The 24701-nt window shown below is 39.4% G+C and overlaps 1 protein-coding gene across 1 annotated transcript in view; it reads right to left on the bottom strand.

Moving 5' to 3' along the window:
• BCAT1 (branched chain amino-acid transaminase 1, cytosolic) overlaps window positions 1–24701 on the bottom strand; it is a 60013-nt gene that overhangs the window by 2592 nt on the left and 32720 nt on the right. The window contains exons 3-10 of the mRNA XM_009879766.1: window positions 21568–21768; window positions 18184–18294; window positions 17175–17294; window positions 14720–14883; window positions 12519–12661; window positions 6493–6578; window positions 4415–4555; window positions 3171–3245 (exon numbers count right to left, since the gene is read on the bottom strand). Of these exons, the coding sequence (XP_009878068.1) occupies window positions 3171–3245; window positions 4415–4555; window positions 6493–6578; window positions 12519–12661; window positions 14720–14883; window positions 17175–17294; window positions 18184–18294; window positions 21568–21768 (1041 nt within the window). The remainder of the gene's footprint in view (window positions 1–3170; window positions 3246–4414; window positions 4556–6492; window positions 6579–12518; window positions 12662–14719; window positions 14884–17174; window positions 17295–18183; window positions 18295–21567; window positions 21769–24701) is intronic.

The following is a 24701-nucleotide window of genomic DNA, read 5'->3' as shown; positions in this document are numbered from 1 at the left end:
CAGAATATTTGCAAAAGAACAATGAGCAGCATGAAAACAGACTTGGAAACACAATAATGAAGATAATCTGAAAATGTTAAACAAGCATGTATTGTACACAAGGGAAGCTGTATTGGATATGGAGCCTTGCACCTCTTGTTCACAGGTTCAAATGTAGGACAATGCTGGTACTGAGAATTTTTACTCTTTTACAAATGTCTGTTGTCCAACATGAAATGGATACATTGCCCTAGTTCAGGCAACAGCACAGCACAGAGACCAAAGCTGTGTTTGGATGTACTTTCCATTGCATTTTATTTTTCAGAACTTGAATGTTGTTTGGAATAACAGCTTCAGACTGTCCAAATGATATGACAATAGTCCAATGATACTGCAAAGAGTTCTTATTTTCCCCCCTCCTGGCAGAATATATAAAAGATCCTTGCGAAAGATCCTGAAAACTCTCCTGACATTTTAAGAACACGATCTATTACATTTTGTGTGTTGCAGCGTTGTTTTCTGTATGACAACCTGGGGTCCATTTGGATATGAGCTCATCTCTCCACAGATAGGAAAGTACAGAAACACAATCAGCAACTGCTGATTGACTCTTAAAGGGGAAGCAGTAAAAGCATGCTTCTAACAATGAAGTGTTCTAACTCTCCCTGGCTTCTTTAAAGAAGGAAGAAAACCTCAAAGTAAACATATACATAATAGTCCAGCACTTTCCATGAGTGATGGATTTACTCTTGGCATATAACTAACGAACACATGGTATGTACATAGTTGTAAGGGTAGAATGGCATATGCATAGTTGTAAAGTGAAAAGGTCCAAGAAAGATAATAGTTAGAAGCAATCCTCACTTTCTCATCCTCCTCCTGACCTGTGGTTGGGGGTGGAAAAGCAGAGTGATCAGGGAGGGCATGGGAGGAAGCCTCAGAGAGCAGGCAGGATAAATTTGTCTAAATAATTCACTCACTATCTATTAGCCAAGGGAGAAAGACACATATTCCAGTGCTGCCTTCTGAAACAGAATTCTGGATTTGACAAGCCATTCTTCTGGAAACTGCAATGAGAAGTGATCAGTGGAGACTAAAATTAATCACAAATTGTTGAAAGCCCTAATGTATATCGCAGAAGCATCACCTAGACATCAAAAGGCAACACAGGAGTTACAGAAGTGCTTTTTTAGACATTAAAGGTAGATACTTGACAAGCTAAGAAGATGGCTTTAGTACGGAGCAGAACGCTATGGAAACAGTGATCAGTATGTATCAAAATGAAAAGTGTATCCATAAAATCAGCTTATAGTCTGTCCCTGAAATAAATCTGGACATAGAACAACAAGAAAAATAAAGCGATGGACACCAACTGTTACTTCAGACGGGTGTATCAGGCGCTTGGGATGAAAAGATGAAATAAAACTATGGTATTTAGTGGGATTCTGGAGAAAGGCTGCTGTGTATTCTTATACAGTAAGATGATAAAAATGTTACATGTAACTGAGATGGGAACATGGAATACTAAGCCCCTTTTTCCCCTCAACAAACAATAAAATCTAGAAGTAAAGGTGCCTATGCTTCTTAGCTATCAGTCCTGCTGTTTGAAGAGAAAGACCCATATCTCAAGCCATTACAGCAGAAACGTGATGGGGCAGAGTGTCTCTTTTTGCCCCATGAAAGTTGGCTCAGCCACCAACATAAAGGTAGCAGAAGATCAGGAATTCTTTCCTCCCTGAATTGCATCCAGAAGTGTCCAACACTATTCTAAAGAACAAGAGTTGCTAATCCCGCATCATCCTCCTACTGAAGAATAGTCAAATGGTCTCGTTGCATTATTTGAGCTACAAGTCTCAGGGAGCGTGTGGGGAGGGGACGACTAAAAAAAAAAAAAAAGTAGTTATGCTGGAGACCAGCAGCTGTGAAAGGTGAAAATATGTAAAGAAACAAGAATACAGAAAAACCACTGAAATGATATGAGATGGCCTGACTTCCCCTTGTCTGAGTGCTTCACCCTTCTTGAGTTAAGCAATGAAAAGAACCCTATAACGAATAGCAATGGGTTTAAACTTGGGCTGCACTATAGCACAAGACACTGAATAAACAATATTACATGAATAAACCTGCTTATCATGGGATTATAGGTGGGTCAACATATGACAGCAAACTGCAATTCATGGGTAGTTTTTGTTTGGGGTCTCATTAGAACAACCCTGTGCCAGATTATTTCCACATACTAGTAAAGAGCCTGTAAAATAGAAAAAAAAAATAATCAATTTTAGGACTCTTTTTTAAAAAGTTCTGATTATTTTATGGGATTTACAGAGTTGCTATGTGGTGCACTACATCTCACAATCTTTCAAGAAATTTCTTAGTTCAGGGCTTACTGGGAGGAAGATAAAAATTTTAGTAGCAAATCTAAGAACCTCTTGGCCAAAAGCTAAGAATGTAGATCAGTAACCATCAGACTTGATTTGAAGAAATCATGACAATACTGCAAAGCAGCTGCTATCAGATCTTAAATAAAGGGGCTTGTAACTTACCAAAACCTACTTCTATCCCCAAATCCCCCATGCCGTAACCTATGCTAAATAAGGAAAAGAAAACAGGCAACCTAAATAAGAAGGGTCATCACATTCTGATCATTGACTTTAATTGAAATGGTGTTGACTCCTACACCCAGATAAGGAGGTCAAACACAGATTCCAAATAAACTTTGATATTTAGAAACCACAGAGGAAGGAACTGTTTTAAGAACAAGAAGTGACTGTGTGATTGGAAAGATGCTGAGAAACAGAAATGGTGATCAGCTGGCTGCTCTCAGTGAGTGCTTACTACTTCACCCATCTCTTTATTTATTAGCTTATATTCATTTGTGATCGTGGTTATTAAGATGCTTCATCTATTTTTTTCCCTTAAAAAGGAGCATATAACAACAGTACTGGATTTCACTGGTAACATTAATATCTTACAACTCTCATCCAACTTCCAAATGGGGAAAAAAATATATTAGTCTCCATCCATATAAAAAAATAAAAAAATAAATTGATAGAATAACTACTCCAAACAAAGGAATCAATATTATTATATAATGATGTCTATAGCACCATTATTAAAAAGACTATTTTCTGATATTTTCAAATTTTCACCTTTTATTATTTTATCTGGTTAAAGGAGAGTAAGCACCGTACCTGGATATCACTCAGCTTATTCAGGAAACGGGTTGTTAACTGAGGTCCATTCTCCATAGTTGGAATGTGCAAATGCTGACATTGAATAAAGGGGGGGGGGGGGGGGGGGGGGAAAACATTTTTTGGGGGGGAGAGAGAGAATAATGTGTAAAAACAGCTTTATGAATAACTTAGGGTCACCAAGAATTTTGATAAATCAATTTATCAAGCCTTCTAGCCCTCCTTACAAATATTGTTGAAATGTTTTTATAGGAGGGCATGCTGAGCCCGTGAAAAGTTAGATTAGTTGAATTGTTGTGCTGTTTTTAAAGACAGACTAATCTAAGCCTCCCAAAAGATCTGTCCAAAATGGAGAGCATATTGTACAGGCAAGAGAAGAAACACTGTACACAGCATTTCATTTCAAAGTAGATCATATACAAACACAACAGGTGTATATTTATAGTATTTATTACTCAGCACTTTGACGTCTCTCATGTTATCTTGGCATCTGATAATACTGATACATTTATTCCCTCGTAATAATTCAAGAAATGTCACCTTACAGGCATTTACTGTACTTGTCATATTTAATGGAACAAAGCACATCCATATATGCAGCTGCAATAACCCAGCCTTCTGAACTAACTTTGTGCTGGCTAAATAGCATCAAGTCAGCTTAACAGGCTGAACGCCTGTGGAATTCCACCTGTGCAGGAGAAACCTCCCATATGGTGTATAGTAGGTGAAAGCAGCTGTGCATCTTACTGAAACAGCTCTTCCATCAGAGCTGGGTTCCCTGCAACGAGGGGTGAAGAAGAGATGAACTTTAGAAGGAAAGAATGCAGTGGTTCAGGAATTTGGTTCCTTGCAAAAGTCCTTCCCCTCCTCACCTTTCCCAGGTGCCTTAATTTTGGAAAAAGTGTTCAATAAAGGAAACGTGGGGCAATGTATTTTTCTGTATTTTCAAACAGGTTGGGAACTTGTATTTTTTCCATTTCCCAGGAACTGATATTTTATGATTTTAACTATTAAAAAAACCCAACAAGATGAGAGGAAAAGTTCTCTCTTCTGACAACGTACTAGTAACTCACTTGAGAACCAACATACTGACACTGTTCATCTTTCCAGAAAGGAGCCTCTGGCAGCACTCCTTTTCTATCTTACTTGTTTTTTGCTTCAGCTGCAATTAATTATGATAAAATTCTAAAGAAAGAAGAAGGGGGGGGACACACAACGACAAGACAAGACAGACATTTTCTTACCTTGCCCTTATATAAAATTTTAGAGATAGGACATACAATACAAGCTGTTCCAGCACCAAACATCTCCTTTACTCTGTTCTCTTCCAAGGCAGCTGTCAGGTCACTCATGGTGATATATCGCTCGGAGACTTTAAATTCTCCCTGCACAAGAAGAATCATCCATAAAAATTGTTAAAAGTTTTAAAATTGTTTGTATTTTTGTTTTTCATGTTGAAACATCTCTAACAGAACTATTAACCTAGTGGCAATGAATCAAGTTTTGGCTGTGATCTTGTGATCTTTTCAAACCTCGCAGTACCACACAAGACAGACTCTAATCTGAATGACCTTCAAGGAACACAGTGGTTTGCCAGATACAACACTGATGATTAAGTGGCATTTCCTTCTGATTTGGTACAGAATTTCAATATTGCATTAGGAAATAAAGCAGCAGAATTTCTCATGGGTTATGCGACACAGGATCTGACATGGCCTCCAGAATCCTAGAGTTTGTACAAAAATTACTCAATTATGTCAAGAGACCTTTGCATCCCACTCTCAGACAATTCCTAAGCAAAATACATTCTGTTAATTCCACCTACAACGACAACTAGATGTGATACTTTTCTTTAATCCCTGGTGAAATTTCCTACTGTAGCCTGCACAAAGTTGTTATATACAAAAATTAACTGTACTGCAGGTATGAGTAAAGCAATTCACGTTGGACAGTCTTAACATAGGAAGTGTTTTACCTTCTACAAGTGTTGAAGATGCATAGCAACTGATTGAGGGGATGTGTCTAAAGAACAAAAATAAACGTCAAACTTTGAAATCTTCATTTCACGGATTTATGTGGACTTTATTTTCCTATCAAACCAAACTAAAGCTTAGCCCTTGTTTTATGTGCAAGCTTTTTAACATGAAACAGAGTTGCTTACAATAGCAGAAAACATGATTAGCTCTGGACAGGATGGTATTTGGAGAGAGAGGCAGGGACACCATGTAAGCAGAGTTTCAGATAGATTAGAGAATGGAGGTCAGGAAGAAAAGAACAACCTTTGTGAGAGTAGAAGACACCTAAGTATTCAAGAGGACCGAGGTGAGAGTCTAGTATCTCACAAACAAGCCCTACCTACTGGGAATATATGTCTGTCTGTAAAGGAGATGGGACTGAGAAGTATGCGTGCATATCTACACTAGGGGAGTACCAGTATGAATAAAGATGCATAAGAGTTCAGTGCAGGTCAACAAGTGGCACACGTGCCACAAAATACATGACTAGCTCTCTTCACTGCACATTAGATTTAAGGGATATAATTTGAACTGTATTTCAGGAAGTCTTCCAGCTACAGGTGGTTGGAAGCTGAGTTAATACCAAGGGGAAAGTATCACACATGCCTGTGTTATTCCTACTACTACTCCCTAAACAAAAGCCTGGCCAAAACCAGGATAGTTTTGGCCAGGCTTGTGTTTAGGGAGGAGTAGACAGGATAGACAGGATACTGAGCTTGATGAGCTTTTGGCTGTATAGTATTCTTATATAAGCCACAATAAAACCTTTGAATACAGTACAGGCAGAGCGAACAGTTTGTTGCATTTCAAGGTATGAGGTAGTCCCAAGTGTCCAAATAAGTATTCGGACAGCTACAATACAGAAACGGAATCTGGAAGCAGACAGATGACTTCAAGACTGTGGCTGGATTTTAGGCTGCATGGTAGTTATTAGAAATAAGGGTTAAACCATGAGAACTAAGTGGAGAAATAGTGTGCTGATGACTGAAGTATAGCTGTGGTCATGCACGGTAATTGTTCGTTTCCTTGCTTTAAGTTGCCGGTACCGGTGGATTTAATGAGAATTTTCATGTTGAATACTACATGGAGTTACTTTAACAAGCTTGGTATTGTTCTGTGTGACAGGTGTGGGTATTCTGATGATGTTGCTGGGAATCTATAAATTAGCATGCCCTTAGTTCCCATTTAGGTTAAGAGATTTGACCAGATCAGTTGAACTTCAAGATAATGAGCATCAGGAATGCTTACTTTCATCAATGATATAACTTGATAGTTGAAACTATTACTGCCAAGGTCAGAACACTCACCCAGTTGCGTGCCAGATCCAAAATGCTTTGTCTTGTCACTCCTGGAAGGATGATGCCATCTAAAGGTGGGGTTGCCAGTTCATTTTCTGTAAAACACAAAAGAAATAGAAACAGTGGTTGGAAAACAAAGAAACAAAAATAAGGTTCACTAATATTACACCAAACATGAAAATTAAAAAGCAGATGAATCATATCAGAAATGTTCCCTGCCCGGTAAGATGCAACATTTATCAGAGTTCTACAAGAACACAAGTTACACAAATTCAATTACAATAAGTTGTTGGGTGTTTGAAACCTTTTGAGTACATTTCAGTAGATGGGGAAGAAACACATTTAATTCATTAATAATTACATGGCTAAAGCCTAAAAGTAGGTTTTATTCCTCAGTCTGTTATGGATTCGCTGTATAACTACTGTGAACTGTTGAATGGCTCAGCCTTCAAATTCAGAATAGGGAGGCACAAGGGAAAGCTATGCCACATAATCCCAGGGCAGATCATGACTTTCCCTGAAATGCTTTCATTAATTTAGGAATATGGGGTTCACTATACCTACTTTGTAGCATTAATATGAAACATCTACCAGAAATTTTGAGGCTCATTTACTGACCAAGCAAAGCATTGGAAACCTTGCCAAATGCGTCTTGAGAGGACACTTCCTTAATGATCTTTTGGTTTCGTCTAGACATCCCCCTCAGCTAATTTTCTCTTTACACAAAAAAAGCAGTTCTAATAAAATTCTGAAAGCACTAACAACTTGAGCTGTTCAATTAATTTGGTTTGTTAGCTTGTTTTTGGTTTTCTTGTTTGCTTTTGAAAAAGAACATTAAATAAATGTTCATCTAATATAACTAATGAAACCATAGATAAATGGTAATCCATACTTGGTAAACACTTACATAACAATACAGAAGGTTGTGTGTAGTCTTTGTTCTTCCATCTGACCTTTCAGCAAATCAGAGTTAATATGTTTCATTTTAAACCATCACTTTCATTTTAAACTATCACATAGCATACTCAGTGGTTTCTATTATCAGAGAATACTGAGAATTTACTCTTTCAGCCAGCCAGCCTTTTCTAAGACAGTCTCAGATTTGCACTGAGAAGTGAAGACATCCACAGTCTTTCAGTAACATTCTTCATATTTTTTTCCCTAACTATTTTCTCTTCCCAGTGAGAATCCATTCTCTTTCTTGATCTTATAAGGATGCTATCCTGCTCATTAAATCCACGAGCCATTAAGGTTTTTGACTCATTTTTACCTAGTTCACATAAAAGAAGATATCTATCTTCATGTTTTTATTACGCCTCTACCCACCAAAGATCACTAAATCCAGGCCTGCTTGAACGAGTCGCAATGGAAAAGTTGTCCTAAAAATGTTGCTATAGGTCCCTTGCAGCTGGGTAGAAGAGAGAAACACGATATTCATCCTTGGTCTCAGAGAGCAGGTTGAGTTCAGCTGCTTAATACTCTGTTTTCTACAGTCACCTAGACAATTCTGTGCACAAACACTGCCTGCCAGCCAGTGGGCACACAGCTCCAGACTGACTCCAGCATGGACTTTCTCCTGCTCTGCAGGACGGAGCTTTGGGAGCTGCTGAGCTGGGATAGGGGCAATGGAGCATAAATAAATGGAAACGTTCATTGAATCTGCTACTCACTGTCCATTCTCTTGGGAGATGTCTGTTACTTTTTAATGCAGCCACCCCTGGATTTATTCATTTGGACTAGAAGTTTTTCCTACCTATGCTTCCATGTTCCTTTTATGAGGATCCATACAAACATAAGTAGTAGATATAAACTGCCGTGCCAAAATGTATAAAAAAGCTGCGCTAGAACAGGCTATATATTCTGCTCTGGTTTGACTAACCAGTAGTGCCATTCCATAACCTATCCTCAACTTCTAAGTACAGTAGTGGTCTCTTCTTTCTCATACAGTTAGGAATAGCTTTCCTTTTTTGAAGTCTGTCTAGCATCACTCCTAATCGTGATGCCTGTCTGGTCCTACTTCTGGCACAACTATCAGAAGAAGAGGACTTTAAAAAAAAAAAACTTTCCATGAGCCACAGGGTTCACCTGATTCTGAACACTGAAAAACTGATATTCTGCATTTGTGACCCAGTCGTATACAAAGTGCTCCCCTTTCTCTAACAGAAAACTTCAAATAATGTGGACCTTAATACCAAGGATTGTGACTACACACCAGATAATATTCCGCATTTGGTGATGTCGCCACAGATCTTGGCCAGAACCTGTTTAAGCTCAGAAACATGTATTAATTGATTTGAGCTAGTTTGAAAAGGTGCCAGGCCAAACCAGCCGCCAAACAGCACAGAACAGACAGGACATGGGAGTCTCGAAACGTTTCAAACAGCCTGCTCTGTAGAATTTTGTCAAGCACACATATGATGCCTACCAGCCTGCGGCCACCCAAGGAACATCTGCTCCCCTGGTATCCGGCAGAGATGATAATGCAATACAACACAGCATGCCAAAAAGCTCATCCTCTCTGTGAATTGATGCCAAACCAGGCTCCCTATGACATCAGTTTGTCCATCTCCAAAAAAAAAAACCTGTGAGCTCATAGACTCCATTTGCCTTCTGAATTATTTTGATGGGCTAGAAGCCTTATAACGTATAGCAGCAAAAAGGGGGGAAAGGCATTTGAAGGAAATTGTTAGGGTTTCTCTTCAGTTGACTACTGTTATTGTTATAGTAGTAGCCCTACCAGTCCAGTGCCCCATTACACTGGGCGTGGTATAGGCATGCTGTAACAATGGAACTCCATCAGAGTCTTTAAAGGGATTATTAAAATGAGGTCTTGCATATTACACAGCTTCAATTTTTACACACCCATTTTTATGAATATATAGCAGATGAGATTCCAAATATGGGATGCCTTCAGTACCAGTCACACGATAACAATGCTGAGAAATTCACCAAAATATATTTTACCAAAATTATAACAGATACCAACTGAACTTCAGGGTCAAGGAGAACCCAGGAAACCCTGATTTCACTATTACCAACAGCTGACTTCATGTCCCAGTTTGTTCTGGACCTTTCTATATCTTTCTCCTTTTTTTCCTCAGGCTTTTCTTCTGTTCTCCCCTCATGCAATCACTCTGTCTTCACATCTCCATCTTTCCTCAATTACTCTCCCCTCCTTTTCTTTGTCTGCCATCTCATTCATCTCCTGCTCTCCCCTCCACACTATTGCTATGGCTTTCTATTAGAGTAGAAGGTGTGATACTTATTTTGTTGGTAGTCTACTTGTACAAGACACTTCTGCAGCACAAATAATCCTCCACCTACAGAAGACTAAGCAAATTTGCCCGATGTTTTACCTGACTGTTCCAAAGAATCTTTTAACATATTTATTTTTTAATTTATGTAAGCTATTTTGAAGTAGGCAGTATTAAACCCCATTTTAATATCAGCACAAAAATATTAAGTAATGCCTGAATGCTATTCACAATGCCTTAACATTAAAGCTAGAAGTAGAGCCCAGATGGTTCCAAATCATTTTGAAGAAACTCAATTTTTGGAAAGTGAAGACAGATTTCATAGTTAGCAACCTTCAGGTTGGACATATGTTTCAATTTCAAGGTTTTCTATAAAGTCAAGCCTCTATTCTAGGCAGAAGAAAAGACATTATTAAAGAAAACAAGTTTCAATGTTAACAGCTTCTTGGGATTGTTATATGCTCTGAAGATGAGTGTGGAAGGGACTGTAAGGTGACCAAAATTTTCACTTTGTGAACATAAACTGTAAACAGTATTAAATGAACGAAATATCATACTCCTGTATTTATTCAACAGCAGGGATCTGGATTTGGTCCTATTACATGCCTCAGCTAGAGCAGCAGTGGGCATACAAGAGCAGCATAGTGCATGTCATGTTATTTTACTTGAAATTGAGTAGTTTCTTCCCCTACTTCCACCTCGATGTTACAAACAAAACATTTTTCCAGGCTCCTCCTGCTGTCTGAGACAACATCATGGGTAGTCACAATGCTGTAACTGAAAATATATAGCAAAGGCTTGCAAGAAAAGCCTACTCTCATTGGAAGCATAGATGTCCTTTAGCCTAGGGTTTACTGGGCTGGGTCTTTGATTTGTTGTAAACCAAGGAGAGCAGTTCAGACTGCTCCGAGGTGACCTCTGAACACACAAAGGCAGGCATTTTCCTTTTGATGATGATCTGCAATTTCTGCCTCGCTATTCTTATGTTAGATCCCTCTCTCAGCTGCAGAATTTGCATAACAAAACAAAACCACAGCCTAAGTAAGTATCCTTTGTGAAGTGACAGAACATAATGGCAAACACTTTTTAAATTGCAATGTAAAGCCATAGGCAGGTATGTGATGACACACATTGGCAGCGTGAGGGATTCTCAACCAAAGATATCATAAATTAAGCGTTAATCAACACATCAGGAGACAGCAAAGTGTTCCAATGATGCTAATGACCATGTCGTGTGAAATGGCAGGTTTGCCAGTATACAGTTAGCTTGGGTGGCGTGAATTACAAGTTGTTTGCTACGGCCACCTCACAATAGTACTATTCAGAAGTGCACTGGTAACACAGTGATTGGCAGATCTTTGGAACAGCACGGTGCTGCAGCTGGATAATTCCAGCGTATTCCTGGTTTAAGTACAATGAGAACATTGAATTCTAATCATGTCTCCCCTTCAGTGTCCTTTCCCTGAGCAGAATGAGCCAAAATCTATTTTTATGTCTCTCCAGTGAAGTTACACAAGGCATGAATTTGGCCATCTAGCTACACTGACAAATCTACTGCTGCTATAACAACAACAAGATTTCTCATATTTATAGTTTCATTCACAAGACTTCACTGACTCATTCAACACGGAGGGAGTATCATCCCTCTTCTTACAAAAGTGATAAAAGATTTTGTAGAAGAACAATTAATGAAACTGGAGATGGGAGTTGGGTAGGTGGATTCCCATTTCCTAAGACTACCCAAAGCACCCTGCTGCACCCACAGAATGTTGCCTTTGTACTGCAGCTGAGCACTGTCAGGAAAATGTCTATTTTCAAGGGTACGCATAGCACTACAAAAAAAAAAAAACCAAACCAGAGTCTGAACCCCGCATCTGCTGCCATGCAAAAATTCAGTAACACTTCATTTTCATGGAGGTCCTGCAATAATGGAAGTCAGGAGGTGTCCTTTTATTGACTTGCCTATACATTGGCTCAATTCTTTAAGGACTTAGTCATGTAGTCTTCCGAACCAGTTCTCAGGTGGCAGCTATCACTTCTCAAGCACTAAATACTTGCATGCCCAATAGGTGTTTTCAAGATGCCTAAATGGTTGGCTGTTCATTAGCTAGTTTTCTAATCAGCATGTACATTGCTCAGAGATGACTGCGGGTACAAAGAGGTAAAAATGGCTTCAAGAACGATGGTGTATCTTGAAAGCATCATTTGAGCGTTAGTAGCGTGGAATGCTGACTGACATGTTTCTCTGCCTCCACTGGACAGAACTTCAAATTCTCCAAAGAAAGAGATGAGTTCTTCATCAGTTGGATACTGAAATACTTTTGGCTATGCTTCAGGAACATCTAACTTGACAGAAAGTGATGATGGAAACCACTCATGCCCAAAGCCACAGTTTGAGGAGTTACACAGCCATAAGGTGTCTTTAGCATGTCTGTATTGTTTCTGACGCAATGCCTCCTTCAAGACCAAGCATGCTGCTAGAGTTGACACCAAGCCTGCAATGTGACCTTCTGTATGGCTAGACTCTTCCCTTCTGAGCACGTGAACTGGCCCAACAGTTTAGTATGTCATCAGTAGGCAGTACTCACAGCTGCTCCAGAATCTCCTCTTTCACAATGGTGTAACTGAAAGTCACCTATCAGTTTTCAGAAAAGAATAGACATTTCCGTTCTTAAATAATCTTCATTAAAAAGTTTATGATCTGCACTCACTCTAATAATAATTTTGTGGATTACTGTCCCAATTACTCTGTTAAAATTTTCATGTTTTGTGTTACTATACCTCCATCTTCATTTATCCAGTAGAGAAACAGATTCATTGTTCCAACTTCAGTTATTTGGTGATCTTCTCCATAGAGCCACAAAACCTGCTGGCAGCCTAGCTCCAGGGCTTCTTGCTGGGCATAGATAGAAGAACCATAATTCCTATCAGGGGAAAAAAAAAAAAAAAAAAAAAAAAGAATGAGCAAACAGTTATGAGTACCTGGTTGGGTATTTTCTCATTTCTATGCAAGGTTGTGTGCACACCTACCTTATAAGCAGGTGCTCTGCACAGTCACTGCCTGTCCCTGGAATATTTTCATTGGAAGTACTCTACTAGTATGTTACTAGATCATTTGTATCTACAACCCCAAAACTTTAAAGGGCTGAACATCATCAACAGCTCAAACACATCCACCCAAATTGTCTTAAAAATACCTCTTGTTCCATTTTCTGGATGTTCTAATCATTGCAATTAGACACCTTAGGAAAGCATTTATATTTATTTAGCAGTTGGCATCCTTGAGAGAGATCAACAATTCTCATCCAGCTCATGGTTTTAAAAAAAGCAAACCAGAACCATCTACCTCATCTCATATATGTCAGATGAACAGATGGGTCATATATGTCAGATGAACCTCTTGGAACACAAAAATCACCAGAGGCGAGTTATTTGTTTTCTAGTAAAAGACATTCACAGAATTAGTAGCTTCATGAGCTGCAGATGGGCCCTGATGAATTCCATATCCTTGAGGAGCAACTGTTTTCCTAGAACGCTGCCTACAGAGTGAACCTGACCAAATAATATGTGTTTACTCTGTAGCTGCTCTGAGCGGGGGTGTGTGTGTGTGTGTGTGTGTGTGTGTGTGTGTGTGTAACTCTCGCTTCTCATGTTCAACAGTCATCAAGACCCAAAGTCAGCAGCTCCAAAGTGCTGATCACATTGGAGTTAAGTTCTCAACTCTGGGCACAAATTAAGTCAGTAGTGACTCCAGACTATTCCTTTTTTCATAGCTGATGTATGAAGGATGCACAGGAAACTAAATATATTTTAAAACTAATCAAAAACTCACAAACAAAGAATAAAGGTCTCAGAACATCAGACTGAATGAAGGAAAGCTGTTTTCTTGCCCTTTGATTATTCTACTAGCTCAGCTGAACAGCACTTGACAACTACTAACTTCCTGCCTAGAAGAGAAATTCCCAGGTAGAAGCAATAAGCTTCATTTAAATCAAAGACCAAGGTCATATAATCAAGTCACTTATTTAGCCACATCCAAGTTGCTTGCTCCAGTCAAGCCCTAAGCAGCTTCACTCTACAAGTCGAGGACTTGGACGTTAAAAATTACGTTTCTACCTAACTGGTGCTCTGGCCTAGTTCAGCAGAAAACTGCCAGACTGTGGTCAAGTCAATGCAGATAATGGTCCCATGCTTTCCCTTAAACACCCATACTGCCCTAACTAACTGCAGATGGTTTGTCAGGACAGTTTGCCAAGGAAGGAGGTCAGCAGTCAATGCTGCACACTGCCCAGTTGGCAGCAAGCTGCTGTACTGAATGCTGCCTCACAGAATTGGTATCTTTAGTGTCAGCTTCTGCAAGGGGAACAGCCAAAATATTACATGAGCACCTTCCTTCCAGGTCCAGTTCCACAGCTTGAGATGCTTCAAAATTGCCACTGCAAATAGTCCATTGGCTGTAATATCCAAACAAAACTATGCAACTGAATTGTATAAATACTATTTGCAAAGAATAATTTTGAAATCATAGAATGGTTTAGGTTGGAAAGGACCTTGAAGATCATCAAGTTCCAACCCCCCTGCCATAGACAGGGACACCTTCCACTAGACCAGGTTGCCCAAGGCCACATCCAGCCTGGCCTTGAACACCTCCAGGGATGGGGCCTCAACAACCTCTCTGGGCAATCTGTTCCAGTGCCTTACAACCCTCAAAGTGAAAAACTTCTTCCTAATGTTTAATCTAAATCTGCCCTCTTCCAGTTTAAAGCCATTCCCCCTCGTCCTATCGCTACATGCCCTAGTAAAAAGTCCTTCCCCAGCTCTCCTGTAGGCCCCCTTTAGGGACTGGAAGAAATCTTTGTTATAGTACATTGATTGTATAACTGCTACATTTAATACCTCTACTTCTGCTGGATTAGATAATTCACTAAAAACCAAATCTCATTTGTGAGCTATGTAGAAGACACAGAATTATGTTTTCTTACCCTCCCAGTTTGCAGTCTCCTGTTCCTCCTTTCCAGGCTCTTACGTATTTTGGATCTGCCCATAAGGATATTGGATTAAAGCTTCCGCTTGCAAAGTAAGGGCCCACAGGGCTCATTATGACATACAGTAGGGCTTTAGTCGGCTTCTTCACTCCAAGGGAAGGCTGAAAATATGGAATGTAAACAAATCAAAAGTTATTGAGAGAAAATACTTATATTATACCATTAATATATATAAATATCATGCTATTACACTAAATGTATAAGTGTTATACTATAAATATTATACTATTAATTTATTAAAATATTTATATAGTATTTACACTAAGAGAAAACATTTCTATCACTTCCCCCTCATCCAAGCAACATAACAACCCTAATTTTATATACTGCCACCATTCACTTACAGGTGATTCATTTATCTATATATTATTCCAATCTTCTCAAATAGTTTCAAGGTTTTGAGAATTCAGAAATTAGCTTAACAAGATACTATATAATTACATGAATTAATCACAGCAGAAGCCTGCAAAGCCTTCTAGGGGGAGAAGTGGCAAGGACACAAGCTAGCAATAACAACAATGGAGGAACCACTGTCAGCTGCATCAGTGATGGGAATTAGCCAATGCCACTTAGAACTGGCATTTGGTAGAGTTGAGTGGTGGCCCTGTGACAAGCTAAAATAATTTGCCTGCTCGAAGTGGTTCACACAACAGTACAGGAAATAACCTAGAATGTATCACTTGGGTTTTTTCCCCTCCTCTCTGAGTGATGGCTTCTCATACTTCAAGTCATCACCATCGACACTTGAAGGTGGAGGTAAAAAGTCTGGCACTGGGCAAACTCTGAATCCTGTGGCAGGAGACTCAGCTTAACTATATGATCCTTTGCACAGCTCAGGACTGACCTCAGAATCACAGAACGATTGAAGTTGGAACACACCTCTGGAGCTCACCTTGTCCAACCCCCATATTCAAGCAGGACTACATACAGCTGGTTGCACATGATTCTTGGGATCTTCTATGCAACTGAATAGGTTACTATTTTCTCTCTGCTCAGAGAAACCAGTCTCGTAAAAAGAACAAGCTCATCCTTGGTTTCTAAGATCAGGTCTCCATTGAAAAAAAAGTTATTTGACTTAAATTTTTAGAACCAAAGATCTAAGCAAAACACTGTGCACAAAGCACGTGAAGCTAAACTGGGAGATGGGAGGGCAAATAATAGTGTAATAATGGAAGTACTTGAAAATTCAAATAAGCATTTCTCAGGTGGCAAGAGGGTTCTTTTTATTTCTGTGTACCTTACGTCTTCAGCAAAACTTCTAACAAGATTAACTAACCGAGATCTTGATATTTTTCCTGATTCTTACAATATCATTCAAAAGATCATGCTGACTGGGTTTATTAATTGTGCTAATTCATAAAAGTTTAACAGGACATGTAACCCAGAAACAACATATGACATCACAGAAAGCCCAGATGTGTTGGTTAACCTGAACCAAACCTCAAAATCAAAAGGATTTAAAAAAAAAAAAGGGGGGGGGGATATTAATTTTTAATATTAACACTTTACAGTCACCGAGTGGAGCTCCTTACATCTGAAAATCTGCAACTAGTTTACAAGCATTACCTTAATGACATCTTAGAACACATGTGAAAGGTATAATGCTCATGTATGGTAACCACTTACAGATGTGGATATTGCAGAAGAGTAACTTGCCTAATTAGGAACCATATATTCTTTAGCTTCCTTGTCCTATGCTCTACCGTTATAGGTGTTTTTTTCTTGCCACTGCTAAAATAAACCCCTTAAAGTTTTAATTAAAATGAACTCCTTGTTTCTAATTCTCTTTATAAATACTATAGGCTTGACTCACATCCACACGAAACTCACAGAATACACATTAATGCCTTCTTGCTAAGGAGCCTCTTCTAAGGTCAGGTTTATCTGGGTTCAAGAATAAATTAACACAACAACTTGTTCTTAGTTCTGTTAAAAGTCTCTCTCAGAAAATCCATCTTAATTTACTGGGTAGCATCTTCCAAAATCTCCTCACGAAGGTCAGGATAGAGGTATGAGATGAAATAACAAAATCTATGCAGCAAATTTCTGTTCCCTCACATTAGTATTTTAAAGGCATGCTTTACCATTTCACAAATTACTATGGTTTTAGTACAAAATTAAAGTTGATTTAAATTTTGCCATTAACCCTCAGAACCGTTAATCCAAGTTTACTTTCTGTGGTCTGAATCAATGTGTCCACTAGGTGGTGGTGTGGTCAAAATAAAATTTGTGAAGTAGCGCGACAGGTGACTAACTCAGAAGTAGAAACATAAAACCAAGTTGCCCCTGAACTGTAATATTGCTGCATATTTCCCTTCATGGATGGAGGTTTTTGTCTCGTGCTTAAATGAACAAAAGTTAAGAGGAGGGGGAAAAAAGAAAAGCTTCACACCTCAGTTCCGATTAAGGTAGGACGGATATACAGGCTGGCAGCGGTTGAGTATGGAACCCACTCCTTTTCCACTTCCACAAGCTTCCGGATGCACTCTAACAGCTCATTCTGGTCAAAACACTGGGAAGGAAAAGAAAAGGGAGAAAAATAAATGGAAAGATATAACCTGAACACTTGGTGGTCTTTATAGATCCATCCATACAGTAAGGGGAACACTCCATCAGGGTATGTGACAGTGACAGTCCGTAGAGGTTCACAGGACTAAATCATCTTCCTTGAGTTCGTTTCTTACAGAATTTAAGATCCCGGAGTCTTTGCCACTGTGCCTTTTTAGAGAGTATCCTGCTGCTACAAAGTATCCTCCTAAGATGGTGAAAAGGAGCCATTGGCTCTTCTTGCCTCCAAAGCACACGGAGAGAACTCCCTGTGCAGTCAACACCTTCACTTTGGCTCCCTGCAAGCCACGGCACCACCTCTTCTGCAGAAGGGTGCTGTGGGTTATAGCTCCAAGGGGCCCACCAAGTCTCCCAGTTTTACAAAATGGCAAAGTTTGTACAGTCATAAAGCTAACGAGAGTGGGAAGAAATTCACAGGCCAATATACAACTGCTAAAAGCCGCGTTAAGTTGCTGGCATGACCAAAAATGAAGGCAGTCGGAGGCTGAAGGACTTAACTGAAGCGGAATGAAGAAAAGGAAGAACATTAGCACCAGAACAATGTAATCAGCTGTCTGCATGCAAATACCTGCAGAACAGCACTCATCCCTCAGAAGTAGACTGCATACATCTGAGGCAGTAAGGAGACAACAAAGAAAGCAAAACATTGTTGTGATTTAAAAGAAAAACACATTTCAAGCAGTTCATTGAATAAGATCTCAAAGTTTTAACCGAACTGTTCAAGAGTTAGACCATTTGATAAACTTGATACTACTGTAAAGTTTCAGAGATTTGCACTCTGAAAATGCAAATACACTCTGACTTAAGGAGAATAAAATGCCTTGGCTGCTTACTGGCAGAGTTGCTCGTCTCGCTGATCGCGCCATCCTGTCCATGTTGAGAGTTGGCCGGAACAGGCGGATTTTGCCATCCACTCCTCGGTAAGCCTTCATTCCCTCAAACAACTACCAAGCCAAAAAGAAGGCAAAAAAATCAAATAATAGTTGATACATTATGCCATAATGATCTGTGCAAAAGCAGAACACACCCTTTGGAAATAAAAGAACTTAACTTTCCTGCTCACAGTACTCAAAGCATAAAAGCTAACTAGTCAATCCTTGCAACACACTCCTGTGAGGTAGTATTATGAAGGTTATATTACAAAGATGACCTGCCTATGCTTCAGATATATCTTTCTCTGTCAGGAGACTTAATGATAACCTTTTTTTTTTTTTAAATATAATTTGGTTACAACAATTAAAATTTGTAGCATGTGTTTGACTTCACTGTTCCCTCACGTTCTGACTGATACATAAAGAAAAGATCTTATGGAAAAGATCTACAGAATTTAATTATATATGTTAATAATTTTTAGGGCTCAGTCCAAATGCATTTTGGTAGGAAGCATAGAATAAGGTAGTTAAGGGAATTCTGTTGCAGTTCTTGCTGTAGTTGTAGCAAAATCTTGGTCACTTATTTCCCCCATATAGCCCTACGCTGTGGAAGGGGGTTTAGCTGGCATGACAGATGCATCAGCCTTACACTAGAGGAAGAATGCATGGCATTTTTTTATCTATACTTTACAGGAAACCTAAATTAGTCACAATTATTCCATCAAACTGCAGAATCCGGATGACTGGTGCTGAAAATCAGTTTACCTGAAACCCTTATCCCACCAGTACCCTCCCAGCAGAATGCTCTACAGCATCCCCTAACCACAGCAAAAAACATATGCCCACAAAATATCAATAGCTATTTTTCAGTTACGGATTGATAATTTTCAGTTATAGTTATAGGCAGAACACACATGTATCATATAAGCTCACAGTAATATATACATATATACAGGTATTATTTAGATTAAGTATTAAAGGATCACTTATGCTTATAGACAAGAGTTCATATTTTTAGTATTTATTTTCTAAAGCATTTCTTTGTACATTAAATTTCAGTGTAAGTTCTATGAATTTAACTGCATCACTGCTGTCAGTCTCCTCAAATTTCTCCTCCTGACTGTTCCACAAGAAATGGCTGGAAATACATTCTATGTGGTTGAAAGTCTACATATGCAAAGTTTTTATTTAAAAAAAAAAAAAAATCCTGTATTTGCATATAAGTAATTTTAGTAGAATACTCAAGGTTTCATTATATTAAATTCTCTAACATTTTCCCATAAGGATCAGTGAAATGCAATGTTTAGAAAGCTTTTTCGCAGTCCCATGACAGAGCTAGGTCCTTCCACATGACAAATTTTAATTGGGTTGTAACTGGGTTGCAGGAATCCCTGCAATTTTCCTTAGGGTACATGCCAACTATGTACCGGAACCAGAATTAGAACCTAGAACTTTTCACTTCCAAAATTTATCTTATTCCTGTGTCAATGCCAACCTTATTAAAAGCTTTGTATGCAGTTTTGAAAAAGAAACTGTTCCTAGGATAGACATTGTAGCTACAAGAAAAACATTCTATCTTTAATAAAGGATGGCATAGCTGGTGACATGGTTGATAACTTTGATGTGATTTTTATGGGGCCAGTGACTAAAACCACATTTCTGTAATGCTACTTTCTTATCACAGAACAGTTGTTTCCCCCCACCCTTCTCCCCAACACATTCACAGAAATTTTAATGAGAGGGAAGAGGAAGGAATGTTACTACTAAGATTTGACCAATGGTTTGAAAGAAGTAAGAATCACATCATTACTGAAACACAAAGCCTTCTCAAGCTGTTAAATATTTTTCTCCAAAAAGAAATACCTTTTAACCTACCAGAGCTCAGTAAAACCTTTCACTCATTAAAGAGGGAGACAGTGATGTGTTCCAGAAATGCTTAGCTTGAATAAAAGCAACTGCTGCAGTTGCTTGATGGTTGGTTGCTACAGTGGTGTGCAAACAATATTTTCTGACATCTTTACATCACAGGAGCTGGATCTGGAGTTCAGCAGATCCAGACTATCACACTGCATCATGGAGGGCAAGGAGAAAGGGGAGGGAATGCCAAATTCATCATTTTTATTATACCCACTGTGTATTCATTGAGCCACAGCATTGGCACCAGATTCTCCTCTGTCTGTCCTCTTGGCTAGAGGAAACGTGATGCAATAAGGGTAAAAGCATAAAAAAATGGAAAAAAATATAAGAGCATATTCATGTTAGCAATTATTTCAGACTGAGCCAGAGGCCGAGCATTAAAGCAATTTGCTACTAAGAGTGAAATATAGATTTGGGACTCCAGCGTGGTTTCTTACTTCTTGGGCAGATCAAGAGCTGCAGCCTTAGTCACAGGGGCCTGTTGTAATTTGCACAGGACCTTTGGAGGCTTGGTGACTGGATGGAGAAGTACCAGCAACAACAAAAGATGGTGAAGGCAGGGGCTCAGGGACAACAAGCAGCGAAAAGCTTGATACCCTTATACCAGTGGTTTTAAAAAAAAAAAAAAAGGGAGAAAAAAAAAAAAAAGATAAAAGAAGCACAAGCTACTCCACTAACTTCAGTGGAGGTGCTCCCACCCACCCAGAAGCGGGAGGAGAAGCAAGCTTCCATTTCAGCATATATGCCCTACTGAGGCTCTCACACAGATGTGAGTATAGCCAAAGCTGCTCTGGAGGCACAAAAGGCAGCTTTAGGCAGTAAGCAGCTAAGCACGGAAACAGTTAACCACGCTGGTTTCCGACTTAACATTTCACTTTCCAAAGTTCCTTGCTGTACACGCTCTGCTTAAACACACTTGTATATGCTGAATGCATCAGACCTAGTTTGGAGCCCTCCAGACTTTTTGAGTTGCAAACAATCATCTGTCTAGTCTGTCCTGCAATCTGAGCTACAAACCTTTAAAACCGCTTAAAATAACTTTCACAAAGTGCACGTTCAGTCTCCAAACTAAAGCTACTCTTGGACTCTTACACGGTCTTATCCAGTGCTTCATTATGTTACACCAGAGACAGTAATTGGACCGATCCACTGTCAGCGGACTAGAATGCTTTTTCAAATGGACTTGTCACCACATAAGAAAGGACTCACCTTCGCTAGGTTAAGTGAGCTGGAATCCACAGGCCAGAGCAGCCTCTGAGTTATACTAACATAAATACAACCCTGTTGTCTGGAAGAACATCAGTTAACAAAACAAAACATAACTTAATCCTAATAAACTTCAGAGAGTAATAGTCCTTGTGTTACAAAGCTATAGCTTCAAGAGCTAATGAAACAAAATAGCAGTTTTCAAATCAATTCACTACTCACTTCTATAGCATAATGCAGAGACGAGGAGGCTGGATGCAACGAAAGGTTCTCAAGCGGCTTAATATAAGGTTTCTCCCATCCAGAAGCCACGGACCATTCAATTGTCAGCATATTATCAGTGAACACAGTTCCAAATACCAAACCACTGGGGTCTGGCTTTTCCTTGAAAGTTGTAGCTGGGGTGATAATCAAGTCTGCAGCCTGAGGGAACACGAAGACAAAAATGAAGTGTATACAAATAATTAAGTCAGACTGGTTTAAAAATCATTCTGCATCATTGAACATGGAAAAATGCAGTATTTCAGCTGTGGGGACACTTAATGACAGAACAGATAAAGGCAGCTAACCTCCACCTCTAACTAGCTCGCAAAGTATTCATACCATGTATGCACACAATCTGCACAGTGCTGCTTATACCAAAAGTAGTTGGCATATTTTGAAGCACTGTTAAGTACGGGAAGCGGTACAAGTTGTAAAAACAGAAAATCAGCAGACGAAAATTTCTTGGACATTTAAATTAACACATCTATACAAGTTCCAGAAATACCAAATTGTTGTACCTCAGAACATAAGCTGATCATCAGAAATTAATCCCCCTCACGACTAAGTAGATATGTTATGCTGATTTTCCTTTAATGCATAAAACCAATATGAGAGATCAGAGCCAGCAGATTACTTGGGTCACACTAGCTTATTTAATCACATTCATATTTTCCTAGAAAGATCCCATTAGCAAAGAGGGATAAATGTTTCCCTGCATTACTTTCTCTTACAAGCCATGACTAGCTGCATGAATGCAGCAGTTTTTTGTAATGGTTTTGGCTGGGATAGAGTTAATTTTCTTTATAGTAGCTCGTAGTGTGAATCATCCTGAAGAACAGCAGGGGAAGAAGGAAAGCAGGATCTCTGGCTCGTCACTCCCCTTTTATACACAGATCGGGCTAAACAACTAGAGAGGGCTATGAAGTGGGCAGAGTCTTGATCTGCCCTCTCCATTCTCTTTCAACATCATCTGAGCATTTAAGCTCTGCCTGTCAGAGCGGCAAGGAAGAATTCAGCAAAGAATTGTATTTGAAGCTCCATCTTCCTTCCTAACATGACTCAGAAAGCATTGACCCTTATTACAGACTCCCCAGGTGAAATCTTACTCCTCTGTGTTGGGTACATATAGAATAGGCTGGAATTCGGGTAGTTCAGACTATTGTTCAAATGATTTGCACGTGCACTGAAAAGGTGGCTCTGCAAGAGATATCACTGACTTTGACTTTTCAGACTCAGCACACATTTTGCAAAATGAGAAAAAATTAGTCCCAAGCTTTTGAAAAAGAACACACACCCCTGTCTTTGTACACAACCTGATTTTCAAGATGTATTTAATGAACAATAGCCTATTGATTGATTGGTTTTGGTTTGGGTTGTGGTTTGTTGGTTGTTTTTTTTTTTTCTTAATGGCTTAGATGTGAAATTAACTTAGAGCTGGAGCACATGAATAGCTAAAAGCTTGTTTCAAACTATCTCCAATTATATGGCTTCTCTAGATATTACAGTGCATTAGCCTGGTTGAACTAATACATAATCTGATGAAACAAAAATTACTCTTCTTAACTCCTTAGAGTACCCTTTATCCTGCTGACAGTAAACGTGCCAATGGGAAAAGCACTACTTAGTGATGTCCTGAAAAAAAAAATTAATTTTACCTGGCAACATCTTATAATGTGCTTTGGGAAAAAAAAAAAAAAAAAAAAAAAAAGAAAGATACCACAGAAGAGCATGGATCAAAATAAAAGCCACAAAGGAGCCTTTACAATTATCCACAATGCAAGACTCAGCTCAGGAAAACATTTATGCAGGAGCAGGATGTCAATGGGGCTTAAGCGAGGATGTAGAACACAGTTACATCCTTTGCTTTATCTCTGGACAGAATCACAGCTTCTCCCACTGCTGGTGGTCAGCCACTGAGTCAGCCAGTCCAGGCTTCTGTCTCACATCTCAGGTCATTTTCATTAAGGTAATTATCTTTACAATAAACTGGCCTGGGGACCAGAATTATCACATGGAGGCTCATCCCCTAGAACTCCCATCAGCGTGCTGATTTCTGCTTTTATGCCTCAGTTTTCCCCTTCCTCAGTTGTGGCAGCACAACTAATTGAAAGGCAGCACCATAAAACAGCTTGCTGAGCTCAGCGGGGTTAACAAATAGCTTTTAGTTTAAGGATGGGGAAGGATTTTAACGTGGCTCTTCTCACAGACCCACAAGCACATATAGAGGGGGCAGCAAGCTTCAGCCACAAGTGAAGAAACACTCACTTGGGTGCATTTGGGCTTTCTTTGACCCAGTTTTGCCACCAGAGATATTTTTCCAGATTTGGAGACCTGGGGTTCAGGTGAACCTTGGACAGAGTCTCTGTCATGTGACTGATAATTCAGTAAAATTATGCCGACCAAATACAAGCACACTGTTATGCTCTAATGGTTAATACCAAGAGGGTCTCAGATGCAGAGTCACTCCTGTGCTGGATCATTAGAGATAAGAGGTGGGCCAAGTGCTAACTCCTACAAGTTCAACAAAATGGGTATTCCCATGTGCTGGGCAGTCACACAGCAGTGCCTATAGCTCAGAGCGGTAGCCCATACTGCTTAGCTCTCAGTCCCAAGGATTGGGGACCTCCTGGAGTCACAAACAGAAATCCCTAGACTGGATTTCAGGTTGAGTCACTTGAAGGCAGAAAGCCTAGAGAGGTAGGTAGCAATGATGCTTATCCAGAAAGGAAGCAACTAGTTTCTGGACCACAGAACTTCCTGGAGCTGCATATTCTGAACAAGGAGCCCACTCGCTCTTTCTCTCCTGCTTCAGCATTCAGGGAAACTAGCTTTTATTCAGGCATTTTGCAAACACCTGACTCAACAATATCAGGCACAACACTTGACATAACAATTCCTTCAAACAATAGTAGGAACACTCTGCAGAAGGCCACAAATATAGGCTAAACTGCACGGACCAGTAGGGCAACAATTATGAAACTGGCAAAAAGGCAATTTTCCTGATCCTTATAATCCTGTTAAGCTCTCAGGAGATGCATTTAAGATTTTTTTTTGGCCATTACATTCTTCAGATCCTTTCTTAAGGCTCTTTC

Source organism: Charadrius vociferus, unplaced genomic scaffold (genome assembly GCF_000708025.1).
Source record: "Charadrius vociferus isolate BGI_N301 unplaced genomic scaffold, ASM70802v2 scaffold90, whole genome shotgun sequence".
Taxonomy (NCBI): domain Eukaryota; kingdom Metazoa; phylum Chordata; class Aves; order Charadriiformes; family Charadriidae; genus Charadrius; species Charadrius vociferus.
Note: the sequence above shows the minus strand (reverse complement) of the source record. Positions and strands in the feature narration are given on the sequence as shown.